The sequence below is a fragment of the Diabrotica virgifera genome, chromosome 5 (assembly GCF_917563875.1).
Source record: "Diabrotica virgifera virgifera chromosome 5, PGI_DIABVI_V3a".
NCBI lineage: Eukaryota > Metazoa > Arthropoda > Insecta > Coleoptera > Chrysomelidae > Diabrotica > Diabrotica virgifera.
Genome location: NC_065447.1, coordinates 143,992,497 through 144,010,828, shown reverse-complemented (window position 1 = coordinate 144,010,828; position 18,332 = coordinate 143,992,497). Strand labels below are relative to the sequence as shown.

At 33.5% G+C, this 18,332-nt stretch overlaps 1 protein-coding gene across 4 annotated transcripts in view; it reads right to left on the bottom strand.

The window, feature by feature from the left end:
* The window catches only part of LOC114331795 (cytohesin-1), a 304,207-nt gene extending 286,620 nt beyond the window's left edge, over nt 1–17,587 (bottom strand). Inside the window, exons 1-2 of one of the 4 annotated variants that reach the window (XM_028281457.2) lie at nt 17,404–17,587; nt 5,968–6,041 (exon numbers count right to left, since the gene is read on the bottom strand). In XM_028281457.2, coding sequence (XP_028137258.1) covers nt 5,968–6,041; nt 17,404–17,446 — 117 coding nt within the window. In that variant the 5' untranslated portion in view covers nt 17,447–17,587. Of the gene's footprint in view, nt 1–5,967; nt 6,042–17,238; nt 17,339–17,403 lie in introns of those variants that run through there. The other 3 variants (XM_050650398.1, XM_050650399.1, XM_028281458.2) reach the window with 3 other exon arrangements.
* Between the last annotated feature and the right edge of the window lie 745 nt (nt 17,588–18,332).

Sequence of the window (18,332 nt, the reverse complement as noted above, 5' to 3'; positions counted from 1 at the left end):
CGTGATCTTTCATTCTGCGTTTAAATTTTTCAAAAATACTTATTAGTTTTCTCAGGATTCGAAAAAAATGAATCCCCATTTGAATAGCATTGCAGCCGAAAATACGTACCGATCCTCTTAAGCGTTATTTGTTGTGTTAATTTGGTTGTGTAGTCTGTATTATAGATGTGATTGTTATTGACGAACTATTGAAGCTCTTGAAGTAAAATAATTAAAACTTGATCTTGTTGATCTAAGAGTTGATCTTATAGTATGATGAAAACGTGTACATAGAATTTACGTTTAAATATGGATTTACTACTTCAAATAAGAGGGAAACTTTGAAGTGGAAAACGCAATTAAATTGGTATTAAAAAGCGACAACATAAGCCATGTATTTTTTTTTAAATTCCGATTGTATGAATCAATCTTTGTTACATTATAGTTTGCATATTACAAACAATATACCGGAAACACAAAGGCCGATTGATAAAATGCGAGTTAGTATCACCGTTTATCAGTCCTGAACGGAAATTTGTTATAATCTCCTTTCGCTGCGTTTTCCCCATTTACAATATTTTACAAAAGATTGCAATTACTATGGTCCCCAGTACACCGTCCTTTTCTGAAAATCATTACAAAAGTCTTAAAATGATTTTAACTACTTCGTTTGAGCGAGTCTACCACTTTCTGGAAATTTTCAGAGTGCAGGTTGGACGCGTTTGCGCACGCGCAACACCTAAATTTGTAGCTCTAGCCGGTTAAGTTTTGTTATTGCAAAATAATTTTTAATTTTAATCAAATATACAGGGTGTTTCATTGGGAAACGGAAATACTTTAATGGTGAATAGAGGTCACCGAGGCGCTTCTAAATGTAATATATTTTTTGCCCTACCGACTTTTATAACCGAGTTACGTTTTATCGGTTTTGCTCATTTCTTTTCTAAGCCATAACTTTAGAACCACCCTGTATATTTTTTTGATATTTGGTACACATCTGTCTCATTCAAAACCCAAACGACCGACATACTAATCACTAGAAAAATCCAGGTCCGGATTAACAAAAAATTATAAAGTAATTGAGACCTTAAAACAACACCCTGTATATTGAAATTTTGAAAATTTGTTTGCATATTTGAAAAGAACACAAAAAACTTACTTTATTGGTTCGCTGCAATTTTTCGGCCAGACAATTTTTTTACTTTAATTTTGAAATTATATTGAATTTTTTAAGAACTCTGACATTAAAAAGCAGGTATTATTAACTTTTAATTACAAATTGTTAAAGTTAATGAATAAATACTTATTTTAAAAAGTAATCAGTAATAATACCACATTGGAATGACCCAATTACTAATGACAAGAAAAATCCAGAATCGGATTAACAAAAAAATATAAAGTAATTGTGACCTTGAACCAACGCCCTATAGCAATACGCTTTAATTACTATTTTTGCTAATTTTAATTTTAATAATTTTTTCTCAAAACGAAATAATATGGGCCATATAAAAGTCACAGTTAATATACAAACCAGATGCTAAGAAAGACATGGTTTTACGAAATGCATCCCTAACCATATGTTTTTGGTGTGTTCAGTGTAACAAACTGAATTCCCCATAAATTAGTTATCATATCAGACCATTATGTCAACAACTCACTTTGGACATGCAATCGTTTTTAAAACTGCAGAAGTATTTCTGTTTTTATACGCCAGATCTAAATAATTTATTGCCCATCTGGTCAGAGGGTAGAAACACAAACAGATTAGCGTCTGTGGCTTTTTTTCAGTCTCTTCACAGCATACGAACAAGCCGCACTCTCGCTAACAATCGACTCAGTCCGGGACCTAAGCAAAACACCTTTTTGTTACCAAAATAAATATTTTACTGTTCGTCGTTAACTTATTTTTATTATTTTTTAATTAATTCCGTCAACTCACACCTACCGGAATAGCAATGTATATTGAAATTTTGAAAATCTGTTTGCGCATTTTAAAAGAGCATAAAAAACTGCGTTTACATGTGCATTTCAAATTTATGCGCAGATGATTTAATTACATCAATTTTGAAATTATGTATATTGAAATTTTAAAGAACTCTGAGATTAAAAACCAGGTATGATTTATTAATTTTTAATAATTTAATGTTAATGAATCAAAACTTATTTTAAACATACTTAATACTTATTTACTACGCAGGTTTCATGGATTCTCTGGATTTGTAGCAGTATGCACATCATTAAAAATTATAATTGCGAGAATGGTTTAGTAAATTATTTAAAAAAAAAACAGCTATATCTAATAAAAAAAATTCGTTCAAACAATTCAACAATTTAACATAAATTAAAAATATTTGAACTATAACAGTTGCTCAAAATGCCCGCCATTTTGGTCGATACATTTCCGTGTTCGATTTAACAAATTTCGAAACGATTTTCTAATGACATTGAGATTATTCTTAATTTTTCTGGCAGCTTTTTGTCACCTTGACAGAATCAATATAATTTCAAAATTGCCGTAATTAAATTATCTGCGCAAAAATTTGACATGCACCATTTAACGCAGTATTTTATGCTCTTTTAAAATATGCAAAAATTTTTTCAAAATTTCAATATACAGGGTGTTGTTTCAAGGTCACAATTACTTTATTTTTTTTTTTGTTAATCCGGACCCGGATTTTTCTTGTGATTAGTAATTGGGTCGTTCCAATGTGGTAAATAAGTATTGATTATTTTTAAAATGGGTATTTATTCTTTAACTTTAATAATTTATAATTAAAAGTTAATAATACCGTTTTTTTAATGTCAGAGTTCTTAAAAAATTCGATATAATTTCAAAATTAAAGTCATAAAATTGTCTGGCCGAAAAATTGAATCGAACCATTAAACCTAGATTTTTGTGCTCTTTTCAAATATGCAAACAGATTTTGAAAATTTTAATATAAAGGATGTTGTTTTAAGGTTACAATTATTTTATAACTTTTTGTTAATCCGGACCTGGATTTTTCTTGTGATTAGTAATTGGGTCGTTTGGGTTTTGAATGAGAAAATGTGTACCAAATATAAAAAAAAATATACAGGGTGGTTCTTAAGTTATGGTTTAGGAAAAAAATGGGCAAAATCGATCAAACACCCTGTAACTCTTGCAGGAAGTCTCTTTTCCGCACTCGACTGCTTGCCGAACTCCCGCTTCGCTTCGTTCGGCAAACTGCAGTCGCGTGCGGAAAAGTATGACTTTCTGCACTTGTTAGGAAAATAATTATATCGGAGTTGACAGTTATTCAGCTACATTGTAGCTTATCAACACTAGAGTATTGTTAAGATTTCGAACTTAGTGCAAAAATTTATAGGGATTTACACAAAATTGGCTACAAAATTAAGCAGGTTTTGAATAACTTGAATTTTATTTCGTTTTATGGGGTTTTAGAACAAGCAAAACTTTTTATAAAGAACGACATTTTTCGCTAAAATTTAAAATAAAAAAGTTTTTCCTCTTGGGCACCCCATCCGTGAACACACTGTATATACAACATCGACGCCAACTTTTATTGAAAGGTGAAGATTCCGTGTTAATCATTTTATATTGCCCAATAATGAATTTAAAACATATAAAAATAAATATTGAATATTGCTTTCTTGTTTCAAATGCATATGCGCTCAGCGTTTGACATTGAAAACACCCCCAAAGCTAGTTCAGCCGAAATCCACGAGAAGTCGTCGTTGTAACTTAACATCGCGAATAGAGGGAAAATGACCAATATTTTGAGCAATTAACTAATTTCCAACTATGTACTTATCATCATCATCATCAGTAGCTTGACAACCCTTTTTGAATCCTTAGTTGTTCTAGGATTTTCCGGCATTCTGTTCTGTTCCTTGCTTTGTTTTTCCAGTTGGTAATCTTAAGTGTTTTCAGATCTTGTTCCACTTGTTCCATGTATCTAAGTTTGGGTCTTCCCTTTGAACTTCTCCCTACTGGTGTCTGCCTCATTATATGTTTTGGTGTTTCAGTCTCCAACATCCGTTCAACATAGCCCATCCAGCGCAGACGTCCGACATTTATGGATGTTATGACGTCGGGTTCGTTGTATGCTGCGTATAGTTCAAAATTATATCTTCTGCGCCATACGTCATTTTCTTTCACCCCCTTCTGTATGTGTCTAAGGATTTTTCGTTCAAATGTACGTAATAGGTCCTCATCAATTTTCGATAGTGCCCATGTCTCTGATACATATATCCTCCTCCTCTATCTGTTCTCCTTCGTAAGGATGTAGTGGCGTCATGTAAGTCGTTTGACTATTTCTGTCCAATTCTCTCTCTCCTGTGCGTGTTGTTTTGGGAGACATCGTAATGGGAGATCTTCCTCTGGATCTTCTGTCCTCTATACGTTGCCTTCAACTATCATTCGTTCCATGCCTTCTCTTCTTCTAGTTATATGTCCAAAATATCTCTGTGTCTATTTTGGTTGCTAGTTGTGCTGAGTCTAGTTTTTATGTTAAGTTCGGCTAATATTGAATTATTTGTGTGATGTGCGGTCCATGGTATGCGCAACATTCTCCGGTAGACCCACATTCCAAATGCCATTATACGTTTTGAATCTGCTTTTTTGATGGTCCAAGTCTCTGAAGCGTAGGTGGCGATAGGAAATATTAACGCTCGAACTTTTTGCGCTTTTTGTAATGTCAGTATTCTTCCATATATTTGTGAGTTTGGCTGTTGCCGATCTGGCCATTATCATGCGCCTACGGATCTCGTCTTCGCATCCTCCACTGATAGTAATAACGGAGCCTAAGTAATTAAATTGTCTGACCACTTCGTAACCTGCCAAGTCTCTTATCTCCGGTTGGTTGTTTCTGATTCTATCGATGATCATTACTTTGGTTTTCTGTATATTTATTTTCAAACCATATTCCATACTCACCGTTCCTAGCCTATTCATAATTTCTACAAGTTCTTCTGGTGAAGACGCCAATATAACAGTATAACAGATCCATATATAAGGACCGGTTTTATCAAGGTTTTGTATATTTTCCATTTGGTTTTTCTTGTGATGTTGTTAGATCTTGGATGTTTAATTAGTCCATTATATGTTTTATTAGCAATATGTATTCTTCTCTTAATTTCTTCACTGACATTGATGTCTGCGGTAACTAATGAACCTAGATATGTAAAAATTTTCACGCCTTCGATGTTATAGTCTCCTATTGTCAGATTCTGTAGGTTTCTTTGGCCTGTCGATTTGCTGGCCTTCATGTATTTGGTTTTTATTTTCCAACTACTTGTGACACCCGTTTTATTTCCTAAGAAGTATCAATTTCCTTAAGAAGTAATAAAAGTCAATAATTCAGAAAATTACTTTGTTAATTCCTATTAATACTTGTTTATTTGACATTTATGACAATTTTTCTTCTAAAAGGGAAAAATGTATTAAGGGTGAACTATTTTAATACCATCTTGCGGTTCATAAGACAAGTCAGAACTAATGTGGGAAGTAGATGAATATAGTATATTTGTTGAAAACCGCAAAAGAATGGCATAGTTACAGTTGAAAATAACATTAGAGCACTTGCTTTGAATTTTGAAGTGATGTTGATTGCCAACCTCCATAACGAAGAAGGTACTTGTAGAAGAACAGGTATTATGTGTAGGTGACCTGTTTGCTTGATCCATAAATATATACTTTTTCTTTTAGTCCAGATAATTATAGATAAATCATTTATATTCATAAATAAGAAAACATTTTAAAATTTTTCGAGGAAGTTATGGTGCCAATGAAACAACTCTAGTCCGCATTATGAAACCTGTGTTGTTTAGGAAATATATATTTTGTCAATAGAAATGTATCTTTAACATAATATGACACTAAAATGTTTATACATACATTATTATTTAATGAGACCAATAGAGATTTTATTATGTGCAAACTCATATTAATAGAAATGAAATAATATAGCTGATAAAATACCAAGCATCTACTTAATTATAACTTACCTGGATTTCAAGAAGCAATTCTGTTTTTCTTCTTCTAATTTCTATTAAAATTCTTTGTTGTTCAGGAGTAAGATCTAAAAAAAGAAAAATTATGTTACCATACAATATTTATACAATAAATCTGACTAAAACAAAAATATCCAACAGAATACAGCAGATATGTTGAACTTGAAAGTAAAGTAATTATGCTTTTGTAAATTTTGAATCTGGAATAATGCCAAAGGTCATAGTATGAATAAAAATTACGATATTAGGTTACAAAGCAAAAATAAATGAGCATAAAATATGATTTAATTTTAAGACGACTGCAAGTAAAAACCGCAATATAAACCTGCACCATGAAAACTGAGAGATGGATACCATGATAATTTCCCATGTAATGCAGGATCAAAACGATAAGCAATGAAAAATGTTATTTTTCGACATATTTTATTATGAAATAAAAAATAATAAAATACACATATGGAATATTTTTACTTTGCACTCTAAGAGAAGTCCTGTTGTTATAAATTTGCTATAATTTCATATTTCGTTTTTTTTCTTCTTCTCGAGTGTCGAACTTTGGTATCACCTATCCATCTTTTACCCATTTCTTCCACGCCTTCCGGTCTCCTGCCATTTCCTTCAGCTTTCCATCCACCCCTTTCTAGGTCTGCCCCTTTTTCTTTTCCCCTGTCTTTTGGCATCTGTCACCTTATTTACTAGTCTGTTCTCATTCATTCTAGTTATATGTCCAAACCGTTTTTTTTTCAATTTTTCTCTCTATTGGTTCCTGTTTTAGCACATTTCTGATGTTTTCGTTCCTTTCCCTGTCCATCTTCGTCTTTCCAGCTATTTTTCACAGCTGCTTCATTTATGGCACTTTCATATTTGTTATTTGTAACCATGTCTCGCTTGCATATAGAAGAGTTGGTACTGTGACTCTATTATACATGTGTTTTTGTTTCCTGGCTGATTTCCCCTTTTCCCAGTATCGTATTATTAATCGCATAATATATTCTCTTAGCTTTCTTTGTCCTATTTGCAATTTCTAGGTCTAGCTTTCCATTGTTCGATATTATTGTGCCCAGGTACTTGTAGGTCGTCACCCTCTCCAATTCTTGTCCTCTACAAAACACTCGTGTTTCGCCTCCAATCTAATGCTCCTGCTGACCTATTTTCATTGTCTTGCATTTGGTGATGTTTATTTCTAATTTCATTTTCTCTATTTCCTCAGTCCATAGTTGTCCGCATACAGTAATCCTATCATAACTGGTAGTAGGTGCGTGTAGCCTATTATTGTTTTTAAGTGGTTTGTTCTTCTTTTTGGAAAACTAAACAACGCAATTAATGAAATGAAGAGGCTCAAAATTGATATTCTGGGGATGAGTGAAATAAGATGGCCAGGTAATGGTAAGTGCGAGAAGGAGGATGCAACAATATTTTTTTCAGGCAGCAGAGAAGAAGATGTCAACCATAGGCATGGAGTAGCGGTTCTAGTAAATAATAAAATCAGAAAACATATAAAAAATTTTATTCCATATTCAGAACGCTGCATGTTGATCCAGATAAGTGCGCACCCTCTAGACATAAATATAATTCAGGTTTATGCTCCCACATCTGAGAGTACTGATGAAGAAATTGAAGAGTTTTACGAACAATTAGACGAAATCATAAAAAACCTAAAGAAACAAGACATAACCATGGTAATGGGAGATTTTAACTCCAAAATAGGAAAAGGCGAAGTCAGTGATGTAGTTGGCAAGTATGGGTTGGGAACAAGAAATGAACGAGGTGATCGACTAATACAGTTTTGCCAGGAGAAAAACTTAATTATCACTAATACTTGGTTTAAGTTACCATTAAGAAGATTGTACACTTGGAGGTCACCACAGGACAAGTCTGGGTACATCGTTAGAAATCAGATAGACTTTATAACAATAATATCAGCCAAAACATATCCTGGAGCTGATATAAACTCTGACCATAATCCTCTTGTAGCCCAATTACGAGTCAGACTAAAAACCTTAATCCAGAAACAGAATAACAAAAGATTAGATATGGATCAACTTAGAAATCCCGAGATAAAAGTCAAGCTTACAAATAGCATTAATAGTAATGTTGCTTTAACAACAAATACGGATGATATTGAAAGAGACTGGATCAACTTAAGGGACGCTATATGCAACGGTGCGAAAGAAGTAATTGGTGACTACGAGCGGAAGAAGAAGAACGAATGGATGACAGATGAAATATTACACCTCATGGACAGAAGGAGGGAAAATAAGAATAATCCCGAACAATATAAAGAACTGGATAGAACTGTCAGCAGAAAGATAAAAGAATCCAAAGAGAAATGGTTACAAGAAAAATGTCAAGAGATAGAAGAGCTAGAACGAAGACACGATAGTTTTAACATGCATAAAAAAATTAAGGAGTTTTCTTATACTTACAAGAAAAAACAGTTTGGTAAGTTAATAGACGAGAACAACAAACTTATTGTAGATAAAGAAGAACAGTTAGTGCGATGTCACATTATGCGTTTTGACCGGATGCGGTGGAAACGCATCCGTTTCCAACGCAACCGGACCGACCTGTCACACTATGCATTGTCTGATGCAGTTTGTAAGCGCGTAACGATGTCTCAAAACGCATCCGTTTCCAACGCAACCGGACCGACCTGTCACACTATGCGTTTTGACTGGATGCGGTGGAAACGCATCCGGCCAAAACGCATAATGTGGCATCGCCCTTACAGACTTGGGCAATTTACATAAAAGATTTGTTTACGGATTATCGTCATATTTCTACGAACTCTCTTGATCTGAATGGACCAAAAATATTGAAAAGTGAGGTGATAAAAGCTATAGATCAGTGGTTTTCAACGTTTTTGAGTCATGTACCACCAAATTATTTTAAAATTATTCTTGGTACCACCTAACTTAAATACCTATGTAGCTTAGTAATCTAACTAACTGCAAATATGCTGAGTTTTGGCTGTGTTTTTGTGTTTTGTGTACCACCCCAAATAATGATATGTACCACCAGTGGTACATGTACCACAGACTGAGAACCCCTGCTATAGATCAAACGAAAGATGGGAAAGCAACAGGATGCGATGAAATACCAGTCGAATTTTTAAAAGTTTTTAACGAGAACAACATGAATGTAGTATTGAAACTGTTCAATAAGATATACGATACTGGTCAAATTCCATCGGACTGGCTGAAATCTACATTTGTGCCCCTTCCCAAGAAATCCAATTCTAAGACGTGTAGCGAATATCGCCTTATAAGTTTAATGAGTCATACCCTTAAAGTATTCTTGCGTATTATCCATTCCAGAATACGAACAAAATTAGAACACAGCATAAGTAAAACACAGTTCGGTTTTAGATGCGGTTTTGGAACTCGAGAGCCCCTATTTGCAATACAAGTCTTGATTCAAAAATGCCTGGATCAACAGAAAGATGTTTACGCCTGTTTTATCGACTATGAGAAAGCATTTGATACTATCAAACATGACAAACTCATAGAACTATTACATCTTTCAGGACTTGACACTAAGGACATCCAGATTATAAAAAATCTATATTGGAATCAAACAGCCCACATAAAGAATGGACATATGGTGAGTGAAAACATAACCATTTCTAGAGGGGTTAGACAGGGCTGTATTCTTTCGCCACTGCTTTTCAACGTGTACACGGAACAAATATTTCTAGAGGCACTAGAAGAGTACAATGAGGGCATCAAGATTAATGGCGTACCAATAAGTAATTTTCGATATGCAGATGATACTGTTATACTAGCCGATAACATCGAAGATTTACAGATGATGCTAAATAGAGTAAATACAACTGGCAACCAATTTGGACTGAAGATCAATAGAAAGAAAACTAAATTTATGGTGATCAGTAAAAAGAACATTCAACATATCGACCTGAATATTGAAGCCGAACGTATTGAAAGAGTACACCGATTTAAATATCTGGGATATACAGTAAATGATAAGTGGGACCCAGACGTAGAGATTAGGATCCGAATTGAAATAGCAAGATCCAAATTCATAAAAATGAGAAAGCTCTTAAGCAACCGCAACCTAAGCGTTAACCTCCGATGGCGCTCCACAAAATGCTATGTACTCTCTACGCTACTTTACGGAGTAGAAGGGTGGACGTTAACAGCAGCAACTATAAAGAAGTTAGCGGCTCTAGAAATGTGGCTGTATCGACGCATACTGAGAATTCCTTGGACAGACAGAGTGACCAACACAGAGGTATTGAGACGAATGGGTAAAGAGTTGGAATTGTTAACAACTGTTAAAAGGAGGAAAGCGTCATACCTGGGCCATGTGTTCCGTAATGATAAGTACAGTCTGCTACAGCTTATCGTCGAAGGCAAGATTGAAGGTAGAAGAGGTTTGGGCAGGAAGAAGAAATCCTGGCTGAGAAACTTGAGAGAATGGTTTCAAATACCAGAAGCTGCGAACATAATACATGCGGCACAAAACAGAGAAACCTATCGTTTGATGGTCGCCAACCTTCGGTAGAAGACGGCACATAAAGAAGAAGTTCTTCTTTTTATATTTTTAAATAGTTTATCCATAATTATGACGAATAGGAGTGGGTTTAGGCTATCTCCCTGTTTTATCCCCTTGTTCATCCTAAATTCTAGTAATCTGCTACCTCCCATTTGTACTCTCCCCAACACTCTGCTGTACACACTTTTAATGATCTGTATTAGATTCCTCAGTATTCCCAGCTCCTCCATAGAATTCCAGAATACTTTCCGGTCCAAGTCGAACACTGCTTTAAGGTCTATGAAGGTTATATTATACAGAGTGTCCCAAAAGTAGTGGAACGGTCGAATATCTCGCGAACTAAACATCGGATCAAAAAACTGAAAAATACGTGTTCAATCATTTTCAAAAATCTATCCAATGACACCAAACACCAACCCCCACTACACCCCCTGGAGGTGGGGTGGAGGGTAACTTTAAAATCTCAAATGGAAACCCCTAGGTTTTCTTGCAGATTTGGATTCGTTATGTAAAAGTAAGCAACTTTTATTCAAGACATTTTTTCGAACTGTGGATAGATGACGCTATAATTGAGAAAAACGATTTATCCTGATACCATAGGTAAATTATAGAAACGGTCTAATATCTCGAGAAATACACCTCCAAATGAGAAACCAAAAAAAAGGTTTTTAATACTTTTCGAGAACCTATCGAATAACGCTAAACATGACCCTCCAACCCACCCCCTAGAGGTGGGGTGGGGGGTAACTTTAAAATCTTAAATAGCAACCCCCACTTTTTATTACAGATTCGGATTCTTCATGAAAAACTAAGCAACATTTATTCGAAACATTTTTTAGAATTGTTGATAGATGGCGCTTTAATTGGAAAATACGATTTATTAGCGCCATCTATCAGCAATTTTAAAAAATGTTTCGAATAAATGTAGCTTAATTTTTCATGACGAATTCGAATCTGCAATAAAAAGTGGGGGTTGCTATTTAAGATTTTAAATTTACCCCCACCCCGTCTCCAGGGGGTGGGTTAGAGGGTCATTTCTGGTGTTTTTCGATAGGTTTTCGAAAAATATTAAAAACTTGTTTTTTTGGTTTCTCATTTGGAAGTGTATTTCTCGAGATATTAGACCGTTTCTATAATTTACCTATGGTATCAGGATAAATCGTTTTTCCCAATTATAGCGCCATCTATCCACAGTTCGGAAAAATGTCTTGAATAAAAGTTGCTTACTTTTACGTAACGAATCCAAATCTGCAAGAAAATCTAGGGGTTTCCATTTGAGATTTTAAAGTTACCCCCCACCCCACCTCCAGGGGGTGTAGTGGGGGTTGGTGTTTGGTGTCATTGGATAGATTTTTGAAAATGATTGAACAGGTATTTTTCAGTTTTTCGATCCGATGTTTAGTTCGCGAAATATTCGACCGTTCCACTACTTTTGGGACACCCTATATAATATATTTATATGTTTGTTCCCCTATCATTATTTTTTTTATTATATTCATAGTAATGCTTATGTTGTCAACTGTTTGCCTTTTGGCTCTGAATGCTGTTTGTTCGTCTTCAAGTTTTTCTTCTATTGTTCATCCACTATAACTTTTCCCATGCGTCATGAGTCATTTTCAAACAAATTAAGTCGAAACATAAAGTGAAACGTACGCCGATGTTTGTAGTATACAGTACACAAAATGTATATACACATTGACGTTCGTTTCATTTTATGTTTTGACTTAATTTGTTTGAAAATGAATCGTGATGCATGGGAAAAGTTATAGCGGATGAACAATACCTCTGTTCTTAATCTTGTTTCTATTATTATTGTATAGAGCTTGAACTAAATCAACCAATGCTTGAGCCACTCTGGATTTTATAACATTTTTACAACATCTGCAGTGTACTTAGAACCTTAACGATCTATAAGCCTTGTACTTGGAACCTTATGGAATTATAAGATAAACAGTTCACAAAAAATTTTAAATTTTCCAAAATTCTGTTAGCTCGATTGGTAAAATTAAGCAATAAATTTCAAAATAAATCGAATATTTATTTATTTATTCACGGGCAAGCCCTATTCAGATATAAATGTTACAGTGTTCTTAATTATATAACATAAATTATCATTATATAACATAACAAAGTGGTTTGAGCAAAAATAATTCTATGAGTAGTACAGTTACAAAAAAAGAAAAAAAAAAGAATAATAATCTGAGGAACTATTTTCAATTAAAATTAAGAACTACAGAATGATTTCTGGCTTTGCAAGGACTGTGGGCTCTCATGGGGGTGTAAGTATATATATTAAAGAAACCTTTGATTCTGTTTCATTAAATCTTGAAAGTTTGTCTCTTGAAAAACATTGTGAAATAACAGGTGTACATTTGGTAAAATTTGATATTCAACTTGTCACTGTGTATCGTACCCCAGATGGTGATTTAAATCAATTCTTCAATACAATGTCAAAAGTTTTCAAAAAGTTAAATACAAATAAACCTCTTATTATAACAGGGGATTTCAATGTGCACTTCAATGAAAGGGATATTGCAGCCCTGGATCTGTGCAATTTCTTTAGATCCTATAACCTCAAAAAATCAATAAAATTTAACACCCGTTATAATAGATGTCTTGATAACATATTTACAAATATTAATAGTACCATGTTGCAATCCGAAGCTGTTGATCTTTCACACACTTCAGACCACAAAGGCATATTGTTTAAATGTGAAGTGTCCCAAACTACTTCTAAATCTAGAATAAGCCCATTACAGAGATGGGACTGGCCTCTTTAAATAACAATCTTTGCTTACAAAATTTTGAATTTATTGATAATGAATGTATTGATGTGGACTCAAGGTTTAAAATGTTTATCGATATTTTAACGCAGGCAATAAATCTGTCTTTTCCTGAAAAATCTAGGCTTGTTGAGCAAGGTAAACAATGTAAAAAAAATTCTTGGTTTAATGATGATTTGAAACTTATGAGGGAGAAACTACAATTTTTGACATCTTTAAATAAAAGTGACCCCGTTTTAGTGACAAAGAAAACACTCTCAGAATATAGGAAAAAATACAGACATGCTATACATAAGGCAAAGATTAAATCTAATGATGATTTTATATTAAACTCTAACAACCGTCAACAGGCTATGTGGTCCCTAATAAACTCAAGATGTAAGAATTTACCAATAAAAAATTCATCACTCAATGCAAATAGTTTTAATGATTTCTTCTGTGGTATTGCTGAAAATGTAATAAATACACTTAATCATACTGACCAATCATTCAATACATACCTTAGTTTTATACCACATGCTCCTTCATTCGCCTCTAATCATTGCTCCTTCAGATTTGAGCCAACAAATTTGGAGGAAGTTGTAAAAGCAATTGAAGAATTAAAAAATAGCCAGAGCAAGGACCCGGATGGAATGAACACAAAAATAATCAAGGCAATTAAACACAACATTAGCTTACCTTTAACTAAACTAATAAACTACTCAATTTCATCCTGCATTTTTCCTTCAGTGTTTAAAACTGCGAAAGTCATACCTCTCTTTAAACGTAAAGGTTCGGCTGATGATCATAATAACTTTCGTCCAATTTCTCTTTTGCCAATTCTTTCCAAAGTGTTTGAGAGAATCCTAAAGAAGCAGATCAATGACTATTTTGAATCTAATCAGCTTTTTGCAGTGCAGCAATTTGGATTTAGAAAAAACAAAACAACAACACTTGCTATCGATCATTTTACAGGCAGTATTTTGGAAGGATTTGAAAACTTTCTTGATACCCTCCTCGTTCCTTGATCTTACTAAAGCTTTTGATTGTGTCACTCATAGTATTCTTCTTAAAAAATTACATGCCTATAATTTTCATCCTATGTCTATTCAATTGATTGAGTCTTATCTATCAGATAGATTTCAATATGTGTTTTTTAACCAGCTTAAATCTGATAAAAACCTTTGATGTATGGAGTGCCTCAAGGGTCAGTTCTAGGTCCAATATTATTTCTCATTTATATAAATGACTTGGGATTTTCACAAGAGGGCCCGGTAAGCACAGTCCTATTTGCTGATGATACTACATGCTATCAAAGTTACCACCCTTCCCAAATCAGTGATATTGATCTTGAGACCACAGAGAGCAATTTGTTCCAATGGTTTTTGGCAAATCGTCTCTCTCTCAATAACTCAAAATCACAAACAGTGAACTTTACCCTAAGACATAACACCATTACACATCCCATTTTAACAGATTGTTCACAGGAAGCTAAATTTCTTGGTGTTTATCTTGATCAGGGACTCACTTGGGAACGGCACATACTGAAACTTTCCCAAAAGCTCTCAAGCCAACTCTTTTTATTTAGAAACCTATCTAAGGTTACCTCCCTTCAAACCCTTCTTACATCATATCACAGCAACTTTCACTCACGACTAACTTACGCAATCCTTTCCTGGGGACACTCTTGCCATATAGATAAGGTGTTTGGTCAGCAGAGAAAGTGTATTCGCATAATCACAGGTCAGGGTTATCGGGACGATTGTAGGCAGTCTTTCAGAAACCTGAGGATTCTCACACTACCTTCTGTGTACATTATGCAGTGCCTGTTGTATGTTCATCAAAATGTAGATCTGTATAAAACACAACAGCATACTTATCAGACTAGAAATCATGATGCCCTTGTACCAGACTTCAGTCGACTTGAGAGGACCAGAAATGGAACCAGATACCTAGCATTGAAATTTTATAACTGTATACCAATATCTATTAAAAGTCTTGATTTTAACCAATTTAAGAGACAAATTAAAAATTATCTTCTGATGGGTGCTTTCTACTCATTTAAGAGACAAATTAAAAATTATCTTCTGATGGGTGCTTTCTACTCATTTGAGGAGTACTTCAGATCTAAATTTTGTTTTGTCCTGTAATTTAATTAGTGTTTAGTTTTTAAATTTTAGTAATAGGTTTTTTTTTTACTGAAGTACTGTCAACTTTTAATGTAATTTTAGACAATTTTAATTATTGCTGACCTGTAAAAGTACATTTGTACATTATTACCAATAAATACTCTACTCTACTCTACTCTACTCTAAAAAGATAACATATAGGTCAGTACAATTACAAACAAAAGATACCACCTAAATCAATTCAGAAATGTTTCAAGGTGTAACGGTTTTGAGTTATCTAATACATACAGGTCATGTAACACTAATCACAATACAAAAGCCCTGGCCGAAAGTATTAAAAAGTTAGGGAAGAAATATGATTTTTAAAGCGGGAAACTGATATATTAAAAATTTCGAGGTTATTTAATGAGTTAGCTAATCGAAGCGTTCGAGAAATAAATGTATTGTAAGAATAATTGAATCTATGAAAAGAGACATAAAAGGTTTGCACCTGCCTAGTCGACCAACTGGGGACAAATAGAGATATTTTGGAGAGAAGCTCGGGGCAATTACACAGCCTGTTGATAATTTTAAATAAAATTATTAGGTCTCTTTGTTTTCTGCGTACCTCAAGAGGAGGTAAGTTCGGTATGCGCTCTTATACAGAATAGTCATAGTATACATGCATCTTAGTAGCAGTATATCTCAGAAAATTGTGTTGGACAGCCTCAAGTTTCAGTTTATGAGTAAATTAATAGGGGGACCAAATTGTGGAAAAGTAATCGAAATGAGATCTAACCAGGGAGAAATAAAGGGATTTAATAGCTGAGATGTTTGTAAAGTCTCTGGTGGTTCTTTTTATAAAGCCAAGCATCTTCATAGACTTCTGTATTGTACTGGAAAAATAAAAAAAATATTTTTCCTAAATTAGGCTTCAAAAACAGAACTTGAAATGAAAATTACAAAAATACTTTTGAATACATCACAAATCAACAAACTTTTTACTTTATTTCTAATGTACTTGTCCCTTGGAGCCTTATGTACCTAACTTGAAAATATTTCACCTACTTGAAACCCTATTTTATTATTGATTAAACTGCCATCTAGAAACAATTCAACGTATTTCAAATATCATTCAATCCAGAATTCTTTATTAAATAGAATCCTCTACAAAAACTGATTTTGTACAAAGAACCCTCGGCAAAGACAATTCGGTTCAGTTAATGTCAAACAAATACTAACCGCTGAACGAATGTTCTGAATAAGATGCCTGAAGCCATCATGCGCACCTGACAGTAGTAACGGTATGACGCCTTTAGGCATCATCAGCATTTAAAGGGTTAATGATTGATAAGTTTTCCCAATGTCTCAGTAAAGTAGGGAAAGGGGTAAGACAGTACTTGATGTGGTGATTTATATATGCATAATACCAGATTATAAAGAAAAATATAGACCATCTTGAAAGTATTGACTAATACAGCTGAGAAGCAATAATTAAAAGAATAAAAGACATTGAGAGATTGTAATAATGTAAAGAAAGCATAGAATGGATGCAGACTTTTCTAACCTGGATCCACATATCAAAATTTGCTTCCTAATGGGAATAGGCCTAGAAAATTATACTAATATCGCATCTCTTTATTTTCATGTATTCTACTACAAAAATATACAATACACCTAAAATGAGGTTACAAACTTACTCACAAGATTACTCATTTTAATATGAAAATGACAATTTATAGATAGTGTTATTCATCAGGATTATCTCTATAAGAAAATAGTCTTGTTTTTTTCTGTAACATTCAAACAAAAATAGCCATTAGAGTTATAGAGTAGAAGTTAGTAACAGCCTCATTTGGAATTACTCATTTGGAACTTACTGTATAGAGCCATATTTTGCCTAAATTAGTCAGATACTTCTGCATCACACACATTTAGCACTGTCTAAATAATCTTTGATTACAAGATTATCATTAGAGATAAAACAGTAAACAATATAATTCTCAAGTATGTATTCTAAAATGATAAGCTTGGACATCACTCACCAGCTACATTAAAGGTATCCAAGTTGTGACCAGGTGTGCCCATTGCACTTAATTACTAAAATATTTTCGGATTAAACCATAAATAACAGTCATTATGTTAAAATAGAGAAAAATGAAAAAGTTATTTTGTAAATGGACAGTGACAGTTTATCACCATTTTCGAAACGTCACAACTCAACCTCATAGTTTAGACTTTTAGACAATGACAATTGACAGTACTACAAGAATACCGCCCGGACCGGCCGGATCGTCCGTTGAGTTCAAATAAAATTAGGATCAAAATGTAATTCCGTCACAATTCGGTCATAATTCGGTACAAATAAATTTTCTACTAGGTATTAAAGTTTATGTGAAAACAAAAAATATTTTCAAAAAAGTGTATGATTTATATAAAGAGATCGCTTTTTAAATAATAATGAAAAATAGCTCTTTTTGCTCACAATTGACCATTTTAAATTTTAACTGCTGCGGTAAAGTGCACTTTACATCAACAATAAATTGAACAAGAAATTGACAAAGTTATTCAAGGTCAAATTTGGCTTATACAAAACACAATTCTACATCCAATTTTGAAAGGAAATAAAGAAATTTGACAAAATAAAACATTTCCAATTGTTCTATTTCATCAAATTCCTTCATTTTCTTTTACAAACCATACATTTTGTACTCGTCAAATTTGGCCTTGAATAACTTTGTCAATTTCTTATTCAATTATTGTTGATGTAAAGTGGACTTAACTTGTTTTTATAAAAATTTTTACGCTTTTTTCTGCAAAGTTGAAGGAGCAAAAGCTTTCATTTAAGACTTACTAAATTAAATGTGGCCCTTAATTTATTTAAATAATTATAAATAAAGATTGAAAAACAAATTTGCATAAACTTTGCAAATATCAGTTTACAATAATAATTTGCAATTTAAATAAGCACTAT